This window comes from Vulpes lagopus, chromosome 3, assembly GCF_018345385.1.
Source record: "Vulpes lagopus strain Blue_001 chromosome 3, ASM1834538v1, whole genome shotgun sequence".
In the NCBI taxonomy this organism is placed as follows: domain Eukaryota; kingdom Metazoa; phylum Chordata; class Mammalia; order Carnivora; family Canidae; genus Vulpes; species Vulpes lagopus.
The window spans coordinates 106591771-106612946 of NC_054826.1; the positions used below are offsets into that span (position 1 = coordinate 106591771).

The following is a 21176-nucleotide window of genomic DNA, read 5'->3' on the forward strand; positions in this document are numbered from 1 at the left end:
GCCATCACTCTGGGTCTCTTCCTGTCCTGTGTCTCTCTTGTTCTGATGGCAAGAGGTGACTCAGTATGGCTTCTCACATTTACCCCAGATACAAAGATGACATTTCCTGCCACGTAAAGTGATAGAAGATGGTTAAGAGTGTGAGGGGCCAAGAACATAGGCGTCAGTTCTCAAGTTTCCTGAGGGAGAGCCTATTGTTGGAAGCCCCACCAAACAAACCCAGGGAGGCGGGGATAGGGAACTGAGGCTGTGCGGGGCCTGGGTCAGGCTCAGGTTGAGGGGCTGGCAATGGGGACACTGACCTGGATGCTGGGCCAGAGTGATTGGGGTTTCAGACCAATGAGGAATGTTTTGACCCCTAGGGTTTGAATGCAGAGTAAAAGCTATAGCAAAGTCAGATTACAGCAGTCCTACAGTGATCTGCAAGGCCCTATGTCCTGTGCCATTTACACCAATCCTGTGATGTGCCTGTCTGACATTTCCTACAACTCTCTCCACTCAATATGCGCCAGTCATCCTGGCTGCCTTGTTGCTCCTAGAATAGCCCAAGTATATGCCTGCCTCAGGGCCTTTGCACTCACCATTCTCTACCTGAAGCACTCTTTTTCAGATATCTGCATCCTATTCTTCTCTTCATTGAGGCCTTTACTTCAAAGTCATCTTTTCAGTGAGGCCTTCCCTGGCTACAATTACACAAAATACATTCACATACCAGACTTCCTACCCTTTCTCTCCTCAGGCTTCATTTTTCTCTCCTCAATACCTGTCCCTAACTAACAAATGGTTGCTCTTACCTATTACTATCTCTTTCCATTAGAATGTCTGCTGCATGAGGACAGGGATTTTTGCCTGGCATTCACTGCTATAGCTTCAGTATCTAGTGCATATAAGTTTTCAGTAAATAGGGGGCATCTGGGGATCCCTGGGTGGCTCAGAGGTTTAGCACCTGCCTTCGGCCCAGGGAGTGGTCCTGGAGTCCTGGGATCAAGTCCTGCATAGGGCTCCCTGCATGGAGCCTGCCTCTCCCTCTGCCTATGTCTCTGCCTCTCTCTCTCTCTCTCTGTGTCTCTCATGAGTAAATAAATAAAATCTTTAAAAATAAATGAATAAAATAAAATAAAATAAAATAAAATAAAATAAAATAAAATAAAATAAAATAAATAAATAGGGGGCATCTGGATGGCTCAATTGGTTAAGCATCCAACTCTTGGTTTTGGCTCAGGTCATGATCTCAGGGTCATGGGATCAAGCCCTGTGTTAGGCCTCACACTTAGCGGAGAGTCTATTTCAGATTCTTTCTTCCTCCTGCTCTGCCCCTCCCCACTTGGGCTCTCTCTGTCTCTCTCAAATAAATAAATAAAAAAAACCCCAAAAAACAAAAACTTTTCAATAAATATTTATAAATGAATCCAGAAGGAGTGTTGAACACCTATTACATGCCAGATTATTTCACCCATTATGTAATATCCTACTAGAAATACTTGGAATGATCCCATTTTTGTTTTAAAAAATTTTAAAGTATATGCAAATACACAGAGCACACTGCTCTACACCTCCTGGAGGGAGTGACAGGGCGCCCCCTGGTGTTCAATGTAGTGGCTTTCCTTACTCATGAAGGAAAATGTCTAAAATACACGAGGCTAAGCTGTTGCTAGTACTTCTCTCTGGGAGGAGGATTTTGAGGTAACATTCTTCCTCTTTACTAAGCTGCATTTTGTGATTTTTCTCCAATGACAACATAATGATTTTTGTAATAATATTTCTGGCTCATCAACAGAGTGTGCGTACTCTTGATCTTGTAAGTTCGAGCCCCACTTTCGGTATATTACGTAAAAAATAAATTAAAAAAAAAAAATTAAACCCCTCCCTGGGTGGCGCAGCGGTTTGGCGCCTGCCTTTGGCCCAGGCGCGATCCTGGAGACCCTGGATCGAATCCCACGTCGGGCTCCCGGTGCATGGAGCCTGCTTCTCCCTCTGCCGGTGTCTCTGCCTCTCTCTCTCTCTCTCTCTCTCTCTGTGACTATCATAAATAAATTTAAAAAATTAAAAAAAAAAACTTTTTAAATAGGGACGCCTGGGTGGCTCGGCGGTTTAGAGCCTGCCCTCAGCCCAGGGTGTGATCCTGGAGTCCCAGGGATGGAGTCCCACATCAGGCTCCCTGCCTGGAGCCTACTTCTCCCTCTGCCCATGTCTCTGCCTCTCTCTCTCTCTCTCTCTCTCTCTCTCTCTCATAAATAAATAAAATCTTTAAAAAATTTTTTAAAAACTTAGGGGTACCTGCTTGGCTCAGTGGTTGAGTGTCTGCCTTTGGCTCAGGTCGTGATCCCAGGGTCTTGGGATCGAGGCCCCCATCTAGCTCCCCTCAGGAAGCCTACTTCTCCCTCTGGCTATGTCTCTGCCTCTCTCTGTGTCTCTCATGAAAAAATAAACAAAATATTTTTTAAAAAATTTTAAATAAAAATAAAATATTTTTAAAAATGTGTACTAAACCTATTGAAGTATTTTCGGCATACTAGAAATGTACTGAGTGTATAGTTTACCACAATTTAAAAATTCTTTAAAGTGTGTGGAACCTGGGGTGCCTGGCTGGCTTAGTCAGTAGAGCTTTTAGCTCTTTATCTCAGGGTCATGAATTCAGCTCCACATTGGGTGTAGAGTTTGTTTAAATATATACACTTTAAAAAATAAAAAAATTAAAATAAAGTTTCCTGATCTGTGGCGCCTGGCTGGCTCAGTCAGTGGAGCGTGCAACTTTTGATCTCAGGGTTGTGGGTTTGAGCCCCACACTGGGTGTGGAGATTACTTAAAACTAAAATATTAAAAAAAAAATAAAAATAAAGTGTACTGAACCTTAAAGTGTAGTGTTATGACTGGAAATTATCATAATGAGAAAAAAACTATAACTAGCATTAGCCCAGTGCTTTTGTCGTATGTAAAAAACAAAAGAGGGGCTGGTATTCAGACTATTATTCTTTAAAACCTCTTTTCTCCTTTGCCTCCATTTCCAGCCCCATCTGGGCTTTTACTCTTGCAGTCTTTGGCCCAAAGCTTTAATCCAAGCCATAAATGTTCAGTAGATCTCTCTGAAAAACAAGAAAAAGATCAACAGGATACTTTCAAATGCTCATAATACAGTCACAGGGATCACCCTCCAGAGGCCCATGGGGATCATCTGCACAGAGGCTCATGAGCTTGCTCTGAGCCTAGTGGGTGGTCCCTGACCAAGGCAAATTCATGACTTTCTTGGCCTGAGTGAACATTGCTTCCAAACAGCAGCAAATTACAGGATGAAACCTTCCCTCCAAAGAGTCCTGCTTCCTTGGGGGATATGATGGGGGTTGTTAGTATTCTCAAGGGGGGCGGGCCCACGATAAGGCATAGAGCACCAGCCTTCAGGTCAAAAAGACCTAGGTTTGTATTCTCACTAGGTGACCCTGTGAGGGACTTCTGACCTTTCCGGGATCTCAGTCTCATCTCCAAAATTGAGCTAATAATGATAATTCCCTGGCACCACTATGAGCATTAATGAGGAGGTGAGTAAGTGCAAGATGGTCAGTGCCAGGGCACCTGGGTGGCTCAGCGGTTGAGTGTCTGCCTTTGGCTCAGGTGGTGATCCCCGGGGTCTTGGGATAAAGCCCCTTGGGATCAAGTGGTAGGGAGCCTACCACTCCCAGGGGAGCCTGTTTCTCCCTCTGCCTCTGTCTCTACCTCTGCCTCTCTCTGTGTCTCATGAATAAATAAATAAAATCTTAAAAAGAAAGAAAGGAAGAAAAAGAAAGAAAGAAAGAAAGAAAGAAAGAAAGAAAGAAAGAAGAAAGAAGAAAGAAAGAAAGAAAGAAAGAAAGAAGAAAGAAAGAAAGAAAGAAGAAAGAAAGAAAGAAAGAAGAAAGAAAGAAAGAAAGAAAGAAAGAAAGAAAGAAAGAAAGAAAGAAAGAAAAAGTTAAAAAAAAAAAAAAAGATCCTCAGCCCCATGTCTGGTTCATCATATGAGCTCAGCAAATTGTGTTGCATAAAGTGACATATTTATTCATCAAATGTCATTGCCCTGTAAAGTACGAGGGAAGCCAAAGTAGGCACAACAGGGCAGCCCCTCCCCTGTACAGCTTACAGACTAGTGGTGCAAACAGATAATTGTGGCATAATCACATGAATAAAGAATTACAAACTGTCCTAAATGCTGAGAGGAGAAAGTCCAAAGAAGAGAGAGCATACAGAGGCACCTGATCTAGTCACTTTTTAACCCAGGTGAGGGAACTACAGACGTAATGGAGTGTTTTCATTTTTCCCTTAGTGATAGGAAGATCCTTCACAGGTACAATATACTGAAGATTTTGCAAAACAAGTTTCATAGTTGAGATTTTTATATGATCCTTATATCATATCCTAAGCAGAAATGATGACCTTCATTTGACAGAAGTGGAAACTAAGGTTTAGAGAGGCTATATCACTTCTTCAAGGGCAGATAAGTTCACTGACAACAAATCCAAAGGTCAGACAAAATCCAAAGGTCTTTTTTTCATCTCTTGTTTTCCATTCTTTCCTTTTTCCTTCAGTATTTTAAATTCTGAAATATATAACATTTTCTTTTTTTAAGATTTTATTTATTCATTCATGAGAGATACAGAAAGAGGCAGAGATACAGGCAGCTCCCCTGTTGGGAGCCTGATGTGGGACTCCATCCCAGGACCCCAGGATCATAACCCAAGCCAAAGGTAGATGCTCAACCACTGAGCCACCCAGGCGTCCTGATTTTCTTTTTTTGATGTTGAAATACAGCTTATGAAAAGTGCATAGGAAAACAGATACGAAAAATAATAATAATAAAAAAATATAAATAAATAAATAAGAAAGAAAAGAAAAACAGATACGCATGGTTTAAAGAACATCATGTAACTACAACCCAGCCCAAGTAACAGAACTTAATGTAGTCCAGATCCCCTCTGCACCCTTCCCCAGAAGCAATCCCTATGCTAAATTTTGTTAATCATTCACTATTACTTTTTAAAAAGTTTTTATCGGGATCCCTGGGTGGCGCAGCGGTTTGGCGCCTGCCTTTGGCCCAGGGCGTGATCCTGGAGACCCGGGATCGAATCCCATGTCGGGCTCCCGGTGCATGGAGCCTGCTTCTCCCTCTGCCTATGTCTCTGCTTCTCTCTCTCTCACTGTGTGCCTATCATAAATAAATAAAATTAAAAAAAAAAAGATAAAAAGTTTTTATCATTTTGCATCTCTTATCAATATATTATTGCTTTGCCTGGTGTTGAACTTTATATAAAGGGCATCTTAGTTTACGTATTCTTCTGCTACTGGCTTCTTGCTCCCAACATCTTGTTTTTGAGATTACTGATATTGATGATGCCTAGGCCTATGATTCATTTTCACGGGTGAACAATATTCTGTTGTGTAATTATACCACAATCCGCTTATGCGTTCCCTATTAACAGACAGATGGGTTATTTCCAGTATTCCAATGTTATGCTCCTCTTTTTCTTTAGGAAGACAAATTGATTTGCTTTTACAAAAAATTTTCCAAGATGTTATAAGTTTTGTGAATTTAAATTCCAGCCGCTCCATCTACCTTAATAGTAGTGTGTGTGGGATCCCTGGGTGGCAGAGCGGTTTGGCGCCTGCCTTTGGCCCAGGGCGCGATCCTGGAGACCCGGGATCGAATCCCACGTCGGGCTCCCGGTGCATGGAGCCTGCTTCTCCCTCTGCCTGTGTCTCTGCCTCTATCTCTGTCTCTCTCTGTGTGTGTGACTATCATAAAAAAAAAAAAAAATTAAAAAAAAATAGTAGTGTGTGATGATAGATTCTGTTTTTTTTTTTTCCTTTTTTTTTTTTTTTAAGGATGATTCTGTTTTTTATGATAAGCTTACCATCAGCCAGGAACTGTGTTAGGAGTTTTACACACATTTTAAAATTTAACTCTCAGAAACACTCCCATCTGGTATCTATCATTATCTTCAGATGAAAGGACTATTTTATAGGTAGTGAAACTAGGGTTCCTAGAGGTTAGGTAATTTGTCCAAGGTCATTAGGAGAGCCAAGACTGCAACTCAGTCTAATTTTAACATTCGAGTTTCTTCCAATTTAATCCATGCCTTCTTAACACTGTATTGCAGAACAATAAAAACCAAATGTAATGACTTACTGTAAGAGCTATAAGTATCCTTATGTTTTTTTTTTCTATTTTTAATTGTGGCAAAATACATATGACATAAAATTTTCCACCTTGCCTTTTTTAAGGGTACAGTTCAGTAGTGTTAAGTACCTTCACATTGTTGCATAATCAATATCCAGAGCTCCTACATTCTTGCACATGTCTCTTGGGGCACCTTTGCAAGAGTTTCTCTAGGGCGTGTTTTATGGGTAGAATTGCTGGGGAGTTCCACCTATGTGTGGAATGCATAGGTTTGCACATGTTGATTTAATCAGTTAAGGCCAAACTCTTACAAAATGGTTGCACCAATTTATAGTTCCATAGGCAGGATTTTTTTTAAGTATGTAATACACTCAAATATTTTTTCAAAATTTTAAGTTCAGGGGATCCCTGGGTGGCTCAGCGGTTTGGTGCCTGCCTTCGGCGCAGGGCATGATCCTGGAGTCCCGGGATCGAGGCCCATGTCGGGCTCCTTGCATTGGAGCCTGCTTCTCCCTCTGCCTGTGTCTCTGCCTCTGTGTTTGTGTGTGTCTCTAATGAATAAATAAATAAAATCTTAAAAAATAAAATAAAATAAAATTAAGTTCCAAATGTTAAAGGAACAAAAAGACATCACAATGAATAATCTCTCGTCCCCAGCCACCTTATTCCTCCCCAGAGGCAATCAATTCACTGGTTTCTGGTGATTATCCTCCAAGAAATATGTTATTGCATATATTTCCCCCTTTTACAACAAATAATAGTATTCTGTAAATACTGCTCTGAACCGTGCTTATTTCTCTTAACAAACATCATAAGCAATATAACCTGGTGGTCTTTGTTTTTTGATTTTTTAAAACAAAGATTTATTTATTCATGAGAGAGGCAAAGAAACAGGCAGAGAGAGGCAAAGACACAGGCAGAGGGAGAAACAGGCTCCAGGCAGGGAGCCTGACATGGGACTCCATCCCCGGTTTCTAGGATCACACCCTGGGCGGAAGGCGGTGCTAAACCGCTGAGCCACCGGGGCTACCCAGCTTTGTTTGTTTGTTTGTTTGTTTGTTTAAGATTTTATTTATTTATTAATGAGAGACACAGAAAGACGTTAAGACACAGACGGAGGGAGATGCAGGACTGGATTCCATGATCTCAGGATCATGCCCTAAGCTGAAGGAAGACACTCAACCACTGAGCCACCCAGGAGCCCCTAGCCTGGTGGTCTTTGGAACAAATTGCTTGGATTCATATCCAGCTTTATTCTAAACTGGGTATTAAAAAAATAAAAATAAAAATAAAAATAAAAATAAAAATAAATAAACTGGGTATGACCTTGAGTGGGTCATTTAATCTCTCTGCATTATATTCCTTATCTGCAAGATGTGGAAAGAATCCTAACTCAAAGGTTTTTATAAGAACTAAGTTAATATTAAAAAAAAAGAACTAAGTTAATATACTAAAGCATTTAGAACTGTGCTTCTTATAATTGTAACTATTATCAATATAATTGCATCAGTGTTTTCTCATTCTGTTTTAAAGTTGCTTGGGTAGTCTATTACATAATTATACCACTTTTTATTTTAATCATAATTGATAAAACATTTAAGTTGTTTCCAGCATGTTGATATTACAAACAGCACAGAAAAACAAAACAAAACAAGACAACCCTATCATTTCCTACACATAGCTGGTGAGTACATCTGTAGGGTAAAATCCTAGAATTGGAACTGCTGAGTCAAAGGTATTATGTGCAGTTATTATTTATTTATTTATTTATTTATTTATTTATTATTTTTAAAATTTTTAATAGGATTTTTTAAAAGATTTATTTATGATAGACACACACACACACACACACACACACACACACACAGGCAGAGACACAAGCAGAGGGAGAAGCAGGCTCCATGCAGGGAACCCGCCGCGGGACTAGATCCCGGGACTCCATGATCGCGCCCTGGGCCAAAGGCAGGTGCCAAACCGCTGAGCCACCCAGGGATCCCCTTACTTTCTAATTTTTAAAAAAAAATATATTTTATTTATTTATTCATGAGAGGCAGAGAGAGAGAGAGAGAGAGAGGCAGAGACACAGGCAGAGGGAGAAGCAGGCTCCCTGCAGGGAGCCCAACGTGGGACTCGATCTGGGGTCTCTAGGATCAGGCCCTGGGCTGACGGCGGCGCTAAACCGCTGAGCTACCCGGGCTGCCCTGTAGTTATAATCTTAATAGATATTGGCAAATTGTTCATAATGGATCCATCACAGATTCTTATATATACTAACTTGAAGAGATACAGAAATTTTAGAATTTCTGAGCTTGGGTGGCTTAGCGGTTGAGCGTCTGCCTTCAGCTCAGATTGGGTCCTGGTATCCTGGGATCCAGTCCCACATGGGTCTCCCTGCATGGAGCCTGCTTCTCCCTCTGCCTATGTCTCTGCCTCTGCGTGTGTGTCTCTTATGAATAAATAAAATAAAATATTTAAAAAAAAAAGAAATTTTAGAACAAAACAAGGTAAGCCACTTTGTTGTCCAGATGAGTGAACTGCTGCGGGGGGGTGGGGGGGGGGGAAGTGACTCACACGGGCACTTAGTGGTAGACTCAAGAGTCTTAAAAGACTTTAGGATCATATTTTTAAAATGTAATCTCTACCCCCAATGTAGGGCTGGAAGTCACGACCCTGAGATCTAGAGTCGTATGCTCTTCCGACAGAGCGAGCCAGCCAGGCGCCCGAGTTTTAAAATTCTTTGAAATCCATTTTAACATTTCATTATTTTGACGCTAAGGTTTGCTTGCTTGATGGTAGTAACTTAATATCTAATTTCTCATTATTCTTTCCGAATTTTTCCCTGGGCTCTTTTTCCCTCCTGGACTGGTCACCAGCGCAAACGACCCGTGGACAGTTCCGCCCTACGGGAGATCTGCCAAGCGACCGATCTTCTTTATCTTCGAAACTGCCCTTGGTAAACTGCCTCTAGGGGAGCCAGATTCCGCCAGCCACTCCCAAGAGATCGTTTAAATTACATCTAGGGGAGCGAACCGAAGCACTTGCGGGTAATCTCTCCCCGACCAATTTCGCAAGCTGCCGGTTGATTTGTAATTTAGCTTTTAGACCAAAGGAAGCCCGCCTCTCAGTAGCGGAGTCGTCATTGGCTAGCACGGCTGTCAATCAGCGGGGCTATAAGTAGGGGGAGGCCGGCAGCTCCTCCCTCAGGAAGGCCAGGAGCGCGCGGGGTTGCGTGAGTCCGGTGGCGCGAGTCGTGCCGGGGAGAATCTCTGCGGTAATATCTGTTAGTCCGTAGTAACTGGAGTAGAAGATACAAGGGCGCTCCCCTCCCCTCTCCTCTTCCCTCCCTGCCGGGCAGGCGCGATGGCGGAAGCCGCGGCGACGGGCGCCGGCGGCGAGGTGGCGGCGGCGGCGGAAGGCTCGGGCTCCGCGGGCTTGTCTCTGGGCCGGGGCTTCTCGAGCTACCGGCCCTTCGAGCCCCAGGCGCTGGGCCTCAGCCCCAGCTGGCGGCTGACGGGCTTCTCCGGCATGAAGGGCTGAGGCTGCAAGGTCCCCCAGGAGACGCTGCTCAAACTCCTGGCGGGACTGACGCGGCCAGAAGTGCGGCCCCCGCTGGGCCTGGGCCTGGTCGGAAGCCATGAAGAGGCGGCCCAGGAAGGCGGCCTGCCGGCCGGGGCGGATCCCAACCCCACCTTTCCAGCCCTGGGCATCGGGATGGACTCCTGCGTCATCCCCCTGAGGCACGGGGGCCTGTCCCTGGTGCAGACCACGGACTTCTTTTACCCCTTGGTAGAAGATCCCTACATGATGGGGCGCATAGCGTGTGCCAACGTGCTGAGTGACCTCTATGCCATGGGCATTACTGAATGTGACAACATGTTGATGTTACTCAGCGTTAGCCAGAGTATGACTGAGGAGGAACGAGAGAAGATAACACCCCTTATGATCAAAGGTTTTCGCGACGCTGCTGAGGAAGGAGGGACTGCAGTGACTGGCGGACAGACAGTGGTAAACCCTTGGATTATTGTCGGTGGGGTTGCCACTGTGGTATGTCAGCCAAATGAATTCATCATGCCTGACAGCGCCGTTGTTGGGGATGTGCTTGTGTTAACCAAACCCCTAGGAACCCAAGTTGCTGTTAATGCCCACCAATGGCTAGATAACCCTGAGAGATGGAATAAAATAAATATGGTGGTCTCCAGGGAAGAGGTAGAGCTGGCTTATCAGGAAGCCATGTTCAATATGGCTACCCTGAACAGAACTGCTGCTGGATTAATGCACACGTTTAATGCACATGCAGCCACAGATATCACCGGTTTTGGCATTCTAGGACACTCTCAGAACCTTGCAAAACAACAAAGAAACGAGGTGTCCTTTGTCATTCATAATCTGCCAATCATCGCCAAGATGGCTGCCATCAGCAAGGCCAGTGGGCGCTTTGGGCTCCTTCAAGGAACCTCAGCGGAAACTTCTGGTGGATTGCTGATTTGTCTGCCAAGAGAACAGGCAGCTCGCTTTTGTTCTGAAATAAAATCTTCCAAGTATGGAGAGGGTCACCAGGCATGGATCGTCGGTATTGTGGAAAAGGGAAACCGGACAGCCCGGATTATTGACAAGCCTCGAGTTATTGAGGTCCTACCTCGTGGGGCCACTGCTACTGCTCTTGCTCCTGACAATTCCAATGCCTCCTCTGAGCCTAGCTCGTGAGATGGAATAGCAGAAGTTGTTTGGACCTTAGAGCGTTTGTACGCAATCATGAACGATTTTCAAAACGTTATTTTAAGAAGAAATTTCCAAAGAAGGCTGCCTGCATAGTAGTTCCAGCTGCCCTTTCGAGGTGATTTGAATCAGCCCATCACAAGCTGCACATTCCAAGGCCAGAAGTAACATTTGGGACTTAAGGGGGAGATTTGTTCATCTTGTATGTGGAAGAGGAGCAGAAAAACCTCTGTTCTTTCCAAGAGCAGGATGAGGCTATTCTAGTTTGAGGGATTTTTCTTGGCACTGGGTTGATTCATGTCTGCACAGGGAGTTAGGTTATGTATTAAAATTACATACACACCAAAAGAGGTAAATTGCAAAATGATTTAGATCAGAAGCAAATAAGTTTGGACCAATGCTGTTGATAAATCTAAATTGTTAAGAGAGATCTTATATTGTATTGTCAAATTCTTTATTAGATTTTTCTCAAGTACTGGCTCTTTCCTGCTCTGGACAAGAATTGAGCAGCTTGTCCAATGACTGGGAAAGGAGGACCTGCAACCATCTGATTTGGTCTCTGTTAATGACGTCTCTCCCTCTAAACCCCTTTTAGGACTGGGAGAGGCAGAGTAAGCCCCAGAGCCCAAACCTCAGTGGTTATTAAGATGTTCAATCTTGTGCTGAAAATTCCTGGTGATTTAATCAATAAAGAGTAATTTCTAGTGAAATAAATAAAAAGGACTTTGTGGAAAAACTCTTCTGCCTAATGTTTGGATTCTTGGAATTCTGAACTTTTTACAGTCTTATAAAATGAATCAATTGACACATTTAGAGTTTGGCAAGTGGAGAGTGAGAATGTTTTCCCTGATTCAGGACCAGAGGATTTAACACCTAGATTTATGTTTGCACCATTCCCCTGAGTTGATAGCAAAGTACCCAAAACAAGCATTAACCCCAAGGACTACAGGGTGGAAGAGGAATCAAGACTTCTTGGAAGATTGAAAGTAGGTGGAAGAAGGGTAACTGACTTAGCATAATAGAGGAAGCCAAAGTAAATGCCTTCAGAGTTGGGAAATATGAACAGGAAGCAAGGAGATATGCTCTGGAGGTACTAAGGGGTCAGGGTGGGGATAAAGACACTGAAAATTTATATACAGGGTAATTATAATTAGATCTTTGAAGTTCACAAACCTCTCCCCCATGTCACTTAGCCAGATGACTGCATCTCACCTTTGTAGGTAAGGAGAGGTTTACTTTCTGGGAGATGAATTTTAAAAATACTGCAAAGCTGGGGACACCACACAAGGGGTCTGACCAAAAACAAGAATAAGGTCCAAGACTACCCCAATCCCCTTCCTCACCTTAGCTATTAAAAACACTGTCCAGGAAGCTTATACCACCTTTGCTCCTCTGGAAAAAAAGAATGCCCAGAAAAAAGACCTATAAACATTTAGGGAGCCCCCTGTGAAAATCTCTACCAGGAAGCCTCCCAGTTGAAAAGTTTAATTCAAGCAACTCAATGCGTCATTCTTAAAACAGAAGCAGTCAAGGATCACCAGACATTTGAGGCAAGCCTCTTTAAAAAAAAAAAGTCAAGGGGTCCCTGGGTGGCGCAGCGGTTTGGTGCCTGCCTTTGGCCCAGGGCGCGATCCTGGAGACCGGGGATCGAATCCCACGTCGGGCTCCCGGTGCATGGAGCCTGCTTCTCCCTCTGCCTGTGTCTCTGCCTCTCTCTCTCTCTCTCTGTGTGACTATCATAAATAAATTAATTAATTAATTTAAAAAAAAAAAAGTCAAAGAAAACTAAAAACTCGGTAAAAAGACAATACCAAGAGCAGAAGAAGAAAAAAAAAAAAGCAGAGGTAAAGAAGATCAAGGGTTCATAAAAAGAGAACAAAGCATTTAGAATATAAAATATAGCTAACATTTTTAAATAGAATATTTAGAAGATAAAGTTGAGGAAATCAGAAGGTAGAACAACAAAAAGATGCACAATAGAAGAAAACAAATGTATGAAAATTAGAGGTGAGCCAGGAGGTTCAACATGTAGGAGGAATTCCAAAAAGATAATAAAGTAAATGGAAGAAAAAAATACGTGAAACTATAAGAAAGTTTTCTAAAATTTAAAAAGTACTATAAATCTCTGTCACATCTCTTGACTTCCCAGCATAGTGAATGAGAAATGACCTACACTAATTTTATTACATTTTAAAATGGCTGTGATAAAGAGAAGTGTTTTATATAAATTCATTTGAGCTGCCAACAACCCCATTTTGCAAATCAGGAAGCTGAGGTGCAAAGAGATTAAGAAATTTGTTCAAAAAACAAAAAAAAGAAATTTGTTCAAAGTTGCACAGGACATCTGCTAGGCAGAGTGAATCCAGAGTCCATTCTTTTTTTTTTTTTTAAGATTTTATTTTTATGTAATCTCTGCACCCAATGTGGGGCTCAAATTTACAATGCCGCGATCAAGAGTTGCATGCTCCACACTAACTGAGCCAGCCAGATGCCCCCAGAGTCTAGGCTTCTAATCATGCTCTCCTCAAACTTTCTGGGGGGAGGGGAAGAACATGTAGAAAGGTCTGGCAATAAGAATGGTATCAGACTTCTCAACAGGGAATTGGAAACTGGAAGACAATGAAGTAACACATTTGAAATCCTGAGAGTAAATTATTTTCTCTGTATAATTCTATACCTAGCCACATTTTTCAAAGTATCAAAGTGGTTTCATCCTATGCATTCTTTCTCAAGAAACTACTGGAAGATGTGGTCTAGGAAAATAAGGTGCCAAACTGGGAAAGAAAAACAAGGTTTAGAAAACCCATGCAAGCACAAGAGAAGGTGAAGGGAGGTCTCAAGGTAATGGCTCTCCAGCAAGCCTAGAGAGCAATCAGCCTGGAACAGGCAGGACACTAGAAGATAGGAGCCTGAAGGCTTCCAGGAAGAGGAAAATGGACTCGAGTACTCGTACAGTTGATTTTGTGAAAAATTATACTGGAAGGTTAATGGAAGATGTAAAAAGAATTAGTGAAAATTATATAGAAAGCCAGCACATGAAAAAAATGAGCCAGTAATCAACTCCAATAAAAAATAAAACCTGTGTGATGAATGAAATGTAATCATACATAATATTTGACAACGAATATTTACAGAATTGTAAATGCTAACTACAATAATCAATTTTATTTAAGATTTTATCCATTTGAAAGAAAGTGAAAGAGCACAAGCAGGGGGAGGGGCAGGGGAGAGGGAGAAGCCGACTCCCAGCTGAGCAAGGAGCCCGATTCGAGGAGCTCAATCCCAGGACCCTGGGACTATGACCTCAGCCAAAGGGAGACACTCAACCCACTGAGCCACCCAGGTGCCCCAATCAATCAATTTTAAATACTCAGCTTTTCTCCTATTCCAAGCTCTTAAATAGCTTTCCATACAATCCTGCTACTTCTCTCCAACCTCATTTCATGGCACTTGCCCTTCCTCTCTCACTAAACTCTAGCTCATTAGTCTTCCGGTGGTGATCCAAATAGAGATCCTTTGTACTTGCAGATCCCTCTGTCTGGAATCTCACTTCATGTTCTCTACTGGGCAGGCTCACCCTCAGTCCTATCTCAGCTCAAATAAAACCTCATAAAAGCCTTGTCTGACATCAGCCAACTACTCTCCCCACTACTCACCAACCCTACTCTCCAACTTATCACCTCATTTATTGGCTTCATAGGTCTTACCCTAATCTGTAATTATCTTGAGAATGGTTAGTTTACTTTATAAATGACTCTTTCTGCTAGTATGTAACCTCCAAGATGGCAGGGGATGTTCTGTATCCCCAGTTCCTAGAACACTGTCTGGTTCATAGTTAGAATATATTGAGTGAGTGAGTGAGTGAGTGAGTACACCCTGGGGACCCTAGTACCCTCTATGTCCACACTTTCCTTGCTCTTAGTGTCTCCTAGCGGTGGAAGCTGGATTTCTTAAGACAAAGCTTTGGAGAAGAAATTCAGGCCTTGGTTCTGTTTGTTCACATACACAGCTCTCTGGTTGGAGTGGGCAGTACAAAAGGAGAGGAAAATTATTGGATGTGTCCCTGGTCTGAGTCCTCTTAGTTAGCCTAGAAATGGTTAGTTAGGGGTTGAGAGCAAGATAGGCATCCATCTTTTTCTTGGGGAGGAGCTGGGCAATAACCAGAGGCAGTAGATGGTGCAGGGGACAGGGCCTTGGGTACAAGTCAGAACAATCACAGGTACAGAGGTAAGGAAGGTGATAGAGGAAAGGGAAGCCAAAGGAAGAAAAGAAAAAGGAGAGGAAGTTGAAGTTAGAAGAAGAGAAAGAAGATGAAGAGACAGGACAAAAGGGCAGAAGAAAAGGCAGTAATGAAGTGACCTCAGCATATCCCAAACAGATTGAGCTGCCTCTTTTACTCCCCTGTGAGGGTAGGGAGACTTCTTTCACTTTCTGAGGAGCATCAGGGGTGCTGGTGAGCTTCAGCATTCACCTTCCTGGATGATCTCAGAGAGTCTCTGGGTCTCAGTTTCTTCATCTGTAAAACAGGCACAGCAATACCCACCTGGAGGGGATCCCATGAAGCATACTCCTATAAATTAGCATTTATCAGATATATTCAAGCACCAGGCCCTGGGGAAACAAAAACATGACAATGCTGACAATGCTTCTGTTCTCCAGGAGACTCAATCTAAAAGGAGATCTAGAACAGGGACACCCATCACCCCAAAATCAAGACAAAGAATGATAAATGTCATATAGGCTAGAACGGAAGTGCTATAGAAGGTCCAATTATTTCCTTTGAGGAGGCTTAGGAAGGCTTCCTAGAAGAGGTGGCTTTGAAGCAGGGCTCTACAGAATGAATAGAATTTGGGTTTGGCTATGCAGAGAAGAGGGAATGGGCATTCTAGATATGAGCAAAGTTAGGGAAGAGGAGAGTGGGGTTCATGCGGCTGCATTTCAGTATCGGTGTAGGGAAATAAGGCTGGGCACACACAGGTTGCAGAAGGACTTCTCTCTTGCTCTCTCTTTTTTTCTTTAATATTTTATTTAGGACAGCCTGGGTGGCTCAGTGGTTTAACGCCGCCTTCAGCCCAGGGCCTGATCCGGGACACCGGGGATCCAGTCCTACGGCAGGCTTCCTGCGTGGAGCCTGCTTCTCCCTCTGTCTATGTCTCTACCTCTCTCTCTCTCTCTCTCTCTCTCTCTCTCTCTGTGTGTGTGTGTCTGTGTGTGTGTGTGTGTGTGTGTGTGTGTGTCTCTCATGAATCAGACAGAGGGGGTTGGGGGCAGGGACACAGGCAGAGGGAGAAGCAGGCTCCATGTGGGGAGCCCAATGTGGACTCAATCCCAGGTCTCCAGGATCACACCCTGGGCTGACGGTGGCACTAAACCACTAAGCCACCGGGGCTGCCCTCTCTCTTTTTTTTTTTAAAGTAAGCTCTACACCCACTATGGGGCTTGAACTCACGACCCTGAGATCAGGAGTCACATGCTCTTCTGATTGAGCCAGCCAGGAACCCTGGGAAGAACTTCTAAAGGTGATAAGGACTCCCTGGCCTGAATGAGTTAGCCTAGAGATTTCTCAAAGCCTCTGTCATAACTCCCCCTGAAAAACTTAATAAGTACAAATCCCACTAATTATAGCAGCATCATTTCTGCCATCCCCCACTTCAAAACCAACAAGGTCAATGGCTCTACCTCCAGTTAAGAACAGCACTGTGATACAAACAAAATACACATCGTCCCAGCTCTCCCAGCAGACACATGAAGGGTTCTTGGAAGCCACCTAGGCCCAGAGCCCCATTACCCCATTAGGGAAATGGTGGCACAGAGAAAAGAAATAATCTTCCTAAGGGCATTAGTGTATAGGTTCTCAATCACCCGACTCTAAGTTTACCATCATACTCTGGGTATTGTGTCTGGGACCTTAGTGGCCCAGGTTCCCCTACCCCACCACCACTCACCCAGATTATGGGTCTGCTACTTTGTTCTCTAATCACTGCCACGTTTTTCACTCCAGGGTTTCCCAAAAGCCGTACTGGGACCAGTTGCACATGGTTGGCTCCAGTGGTGAAGGCAGCCAAACTCTTGTGTAGCAGAAGGGTGGTGTATGCATGCTTATGTTTGCTTGTCTCAGCCTGTCCATCCTGTCATTAAACATTTATTAGCCTGAGAAAACACCTTCGGTTGAAAACACTGGAACACCCAGTCCCTAGGGGGATAGGCTCATAAAAGGCTAATAACAAGCATGAACCAAAAGCCAAGACCAAACACACGGAGGCCCAGATTAAAGCAGGGAGGTTGTGTTGCTAACATGTGTCTTCTCAGACACATGTCTCCATTCTTCTCAGAATGGAGAAAAGTGAAAGGATGAGGGTACAGAAAGAGTCTGGATGAGGGGGTCCAGATCATGGGGCTAATTATATGTTCAGGTCCGTACCCTTTCCCTCATGACAGCTTTCCCCACCTCTCCAACACTGCTGTGCTGGAGCTGGTTTTGCTTGCTTCTCCAAGAATGACATGGAGCAAAGAACTGGGATGTTCTGCAGGATGCTTGGCAAAAGCCTTACAAGCTCAGTTAGGATCTCCTAGGAGAAGGGCAGAGGCACTCACACACAGAGTGTCTCCTCCTTCCTGTCACCCATCCAAGTACTAACCAGGCCTGACCCTGCTTAGCTTCCGAGATCAGACGAAATCAGGCACATTCAGGGTGGTATGGTGGTAGACCTCCTTCCTCTCAATCACCAAGGACCACCTGATCTGTAAGCTCTAGAAGTCCTGTCCCGACTCTTCAAAAATCTAAGATGCTGGGACTCCTGGGTGGCTCAGTGGTTGAGCATCTGCCCTTGGCTCAGGTCATGATCCTGGGGTCCTAGTATTGAGTCCTGCACTGGGCTCCCTGCATGGAGCCTGCTTCTCCCTCTGCCTGTGTCTCTGCCTCTCTCTGTGTCTCTCATGAGTAAATAAATTCAATCTTTTTTAAAAAATCTAAGATGCAGAGGACTCCTGAGAAAGCCATGTTTTATATTCCAGGAAAAGACTTTGGATCCTTGTCTGGAGAACCTTAGCAAACATCAGAGTAGGTGCTACAGATGGTACTTTCAGTTCCCAGATCCACAGGCAGCTCAATGTTCTGAACTTCAGGCTTGTATGTCCACCTGCCTATGGGCCATCATCTAGATGTTCTAGAGCAATCTTGGACTCAACATGCCCCAAGCTGAATTCATTATTTTCCCTTCCACCCCAACTCCTGGATCTTCTTGTGTCCTCGTTTCAGCAAATGGCAAAATTATCCATCCATTTACTCAGGCCAGAAACCCAGGAGTTCCACAGGACTCCCTCTTTTCTACCAAATCCAATATCCAACTTCTGTGTTGCCTAATCCAGCAGCAACTTCTCTGCTCTCTTCTTACCCTACAGTTCAGTAGCATCCAAATCAGATGTCCAGGACAGCCCAGGTGGCTCAGCGGTTTAGCGCTGCCTTCAGCCCAGGGCATGATCTTGGAGACCCGGGAGGGGTCAGTCCCACGTCAGGCTCCCTGCTTCTTCTGCTTCTTCCTCTGCCTCTCTCAATCTGTGTGTGTGTGTCTCTCTCTCTCCTCTCTGTGTCTCTCATGAATAAATAAATAAAATCTTTAAAAAAAATCAGACATCCATTCATTTTGGAACACTTTCCTCTCTTAGCCTTTGTTACACAACACTCTCAATTTTCCTACTATGTCACCCATCTCTTCTCTTTTGCTCAACTGCTAAGTGTCAGAGTACCCCAAATCTTAGTCTTGTCTGTCTAGATTCTCGTAGTAGGCATTCTTCTCCAAATCCATGACTTTAAATACTATCTAATGACTGAGACTGCCAAATGTAAATCTCTACCCCTGATCTCTCCTCTAATCCTTAGGCTCATAAATCCACTTGTCAAATTTATATGTAGCTTCAGTTAGCTTTATTCTAAATCAAATTCCTATTGCATGTGTGTTCAATACTGCACCTCATCTTCCTCATCCCAGTATGTATCATCATCATCCACTGTGCTGCACAACACTCAAAACCTATAAGCCATACTTGATTCTACCCTTTCTCCCATACCTCTGATTCAAAATCATCAAAGCCTATTGATCTAGCTCCAAAAACATCTCCCCAGTACATCTACTTCTCTCCATCTTCACTCATCATCAACCTGGCCCAGAGTCAATATCATCTTTTGCTTGGCCAACTGCAGTAATTCATCTCCCTGCTTGCCCTCCTCCAATTCATTCTTAACACAGCAGCCAGAGGACTCATAAAGACAAAATATGATCATATAACTCCCCTGCCAAAATCCTTTAGAGGCTTTCCATAAGACTTAAAATCCAAAATAAAATATAAAATAAAATCCATGGTTGATCAATCTGATTTTGCCTCTTGTAATCTCCCTAATACCACATCCACTCTCCCTCTTGCTCACTACATTCCTGCCATTTTTATCTTTAGATCATGCCAAGACTTTCCTACTATAAGCATTGGGGCTTCCTCTATCTAGAGCTCTGTTCCCCTTGATTTTTACTCAGATTAAATGTCACTTTCTCAAAGACAAGTAACAGAAAACCCAGTTAAAAGTGGTTTAACCAGTAAAGGGATTTATTTTCTTAAGTAACTAGTCTTAAATTAGGACCTTTCTGGAACTTCTAAAAATAAATGTCCCAATTATGTTATCAAGGATCCCAGGTCCTTTTTATCTTCCTATTTGCCAATCCCAGTTTGTGGTCTACCTCTCTGCACAAAGATTCCTTCACATACTAACATCAAAAGGTAGAAACATCCTGTGTTTTTTAACAAAAGGACTGAGAACTCTTCCCAGAAGACTCCAACAGACTTCCTAACTTCTTACTGTCAAGAGCTAGGCCATATGCTTACCCATGAACTGATCAGGCCAGGGCAATAAGACCATATGATCAATCAAGTAGAGGAGGGTGAACCCCAGAATAAAATCATGCTTGTGCAAGAATGCAGAAGAGGAAAAATAAATAAATAAATAAATAAATAAATAAATAAATAAATAAAAAGGAAGGAAGGAAGGAAGGAAGGAAGGAAGGGATCCCTGGGTGGCTCAGCGGTTTGGTGCCTGCCTTTGGCCCAGGGTGCGATCCTGGAGTCCCGGGATCGAGTCCTGCGTTGGGCTCCTGGCATGGAGCCTGCTTCTCCCTCTGCCTGTGTCTCTGCCTCTCTCTCTCTCTCATGAATAAATAAATAAAATCTTTAAAAATAAATAAATAAAAAATAAACATGTCTTTTAAAAATGCTTATAAGAATCATTTGAAATAACACATATATTTGAGCACTGGGTGATGTATAGAATTGTTGAATCACTATATTGTACACCTGAAATTCATATAACATTGTATATTAACTGGAATTAAAATGAAAACTTTATAAATAAATAAATAAATAAATAAATAAATAAATAAAAGCACCTGGGTGGCTTGGTTGAGCATCTGCCTTTGGCTCACGTCATAATCCTTGGGTCCTGGGATCAGTCTGGCATCAGACTCCCCAGAGGGAGCTTGCTTCTCCCTCTGCCTATGTCTCTGCTTGTGTGTGTCTCTCATGAATAAATCAATAAAATCTTTAAAAATGAATGAATGCAGGAGGAGTAAAGGCAGTAGAGCTGGTAACCAATATGCTTACCCCATCTTCCCTGGGCCATGCAAGCTAAAGTTGCCCCCACTTTTCAGTGTTTAAATTTTTTTCTTAGTACTTATTATCATTTGAGGCAATATAGTGCAGAGGTTAATAAAACAGATTCTGAAACCAAATTGCATGGAACTGAAACCTGGCTACTACTTTATATGCTGTTGAGTTAAATTACTCAATCTCTTAGTTTCCTTGCCTGGAAAATGGGGATAACGATGATACTACCTACCTCATAGGGCTGGTGATTAAATATGTAAAGTGCCTAGAACATCTACCCTAGCTCCTGTATCGTGGAGACATTCTTGTAGCCTTATAATAAATTTCCCTCTCTGTCCTACAACCTCCGTTCCTGGGGTTTTCCACGGAGCGCCGCACCCCCTTCCCTGCCCGGTCCTTTCTCTTTGGCGCCATCTGGCGTCCCCAAGAGAAGCGACGCGCCTGCGCCCTCTTCGCCCTCGGCCCCTTGTGTCTTCCCCGACGAATCCGGTCCCTGTACCTTTAAGATGCTAGGCCACGACTAAAGAATCCAAGGCTGGAGGGCAAGGGGCGGGTTTCACAGTAAATTCCACCTAACTCATTGGTCTTTCCTGCGGCTCCGCCCCGGGAAGCAGTCGCGAACGCCTGTGATTGGCTGGGGGCCCTAGAGGCGGGTTCCGAGTTTGGCGCG

General features: G+C 43.5%; 1 protein-coding gene across 1 annotated transcript; it reads left to right on the forward strand.

Annotated features, from left to right (window-relative positions):
- The first annotated feature begins 9272 nt into the window (after positions 1 to 9272).
- On the forward strand, positions 9273 to 11594 carry SEPHS2 (selenophosphate synthetase 2). The gene has a single exon (XM_041749437.1). The coding sequence runs from the start codon at positions 9503 to 9505 to the stop codon at positions 10844 to 10846; it is 1344 nt and encodes a 447-aa protein (XP_041605371.1). The 5' UTR covers positions 9273 to 9502; the 3' UTR covers positions 10847 to 11594.
- Positions 11595 to 21176: the final 9582 nt, after the last annotated feature.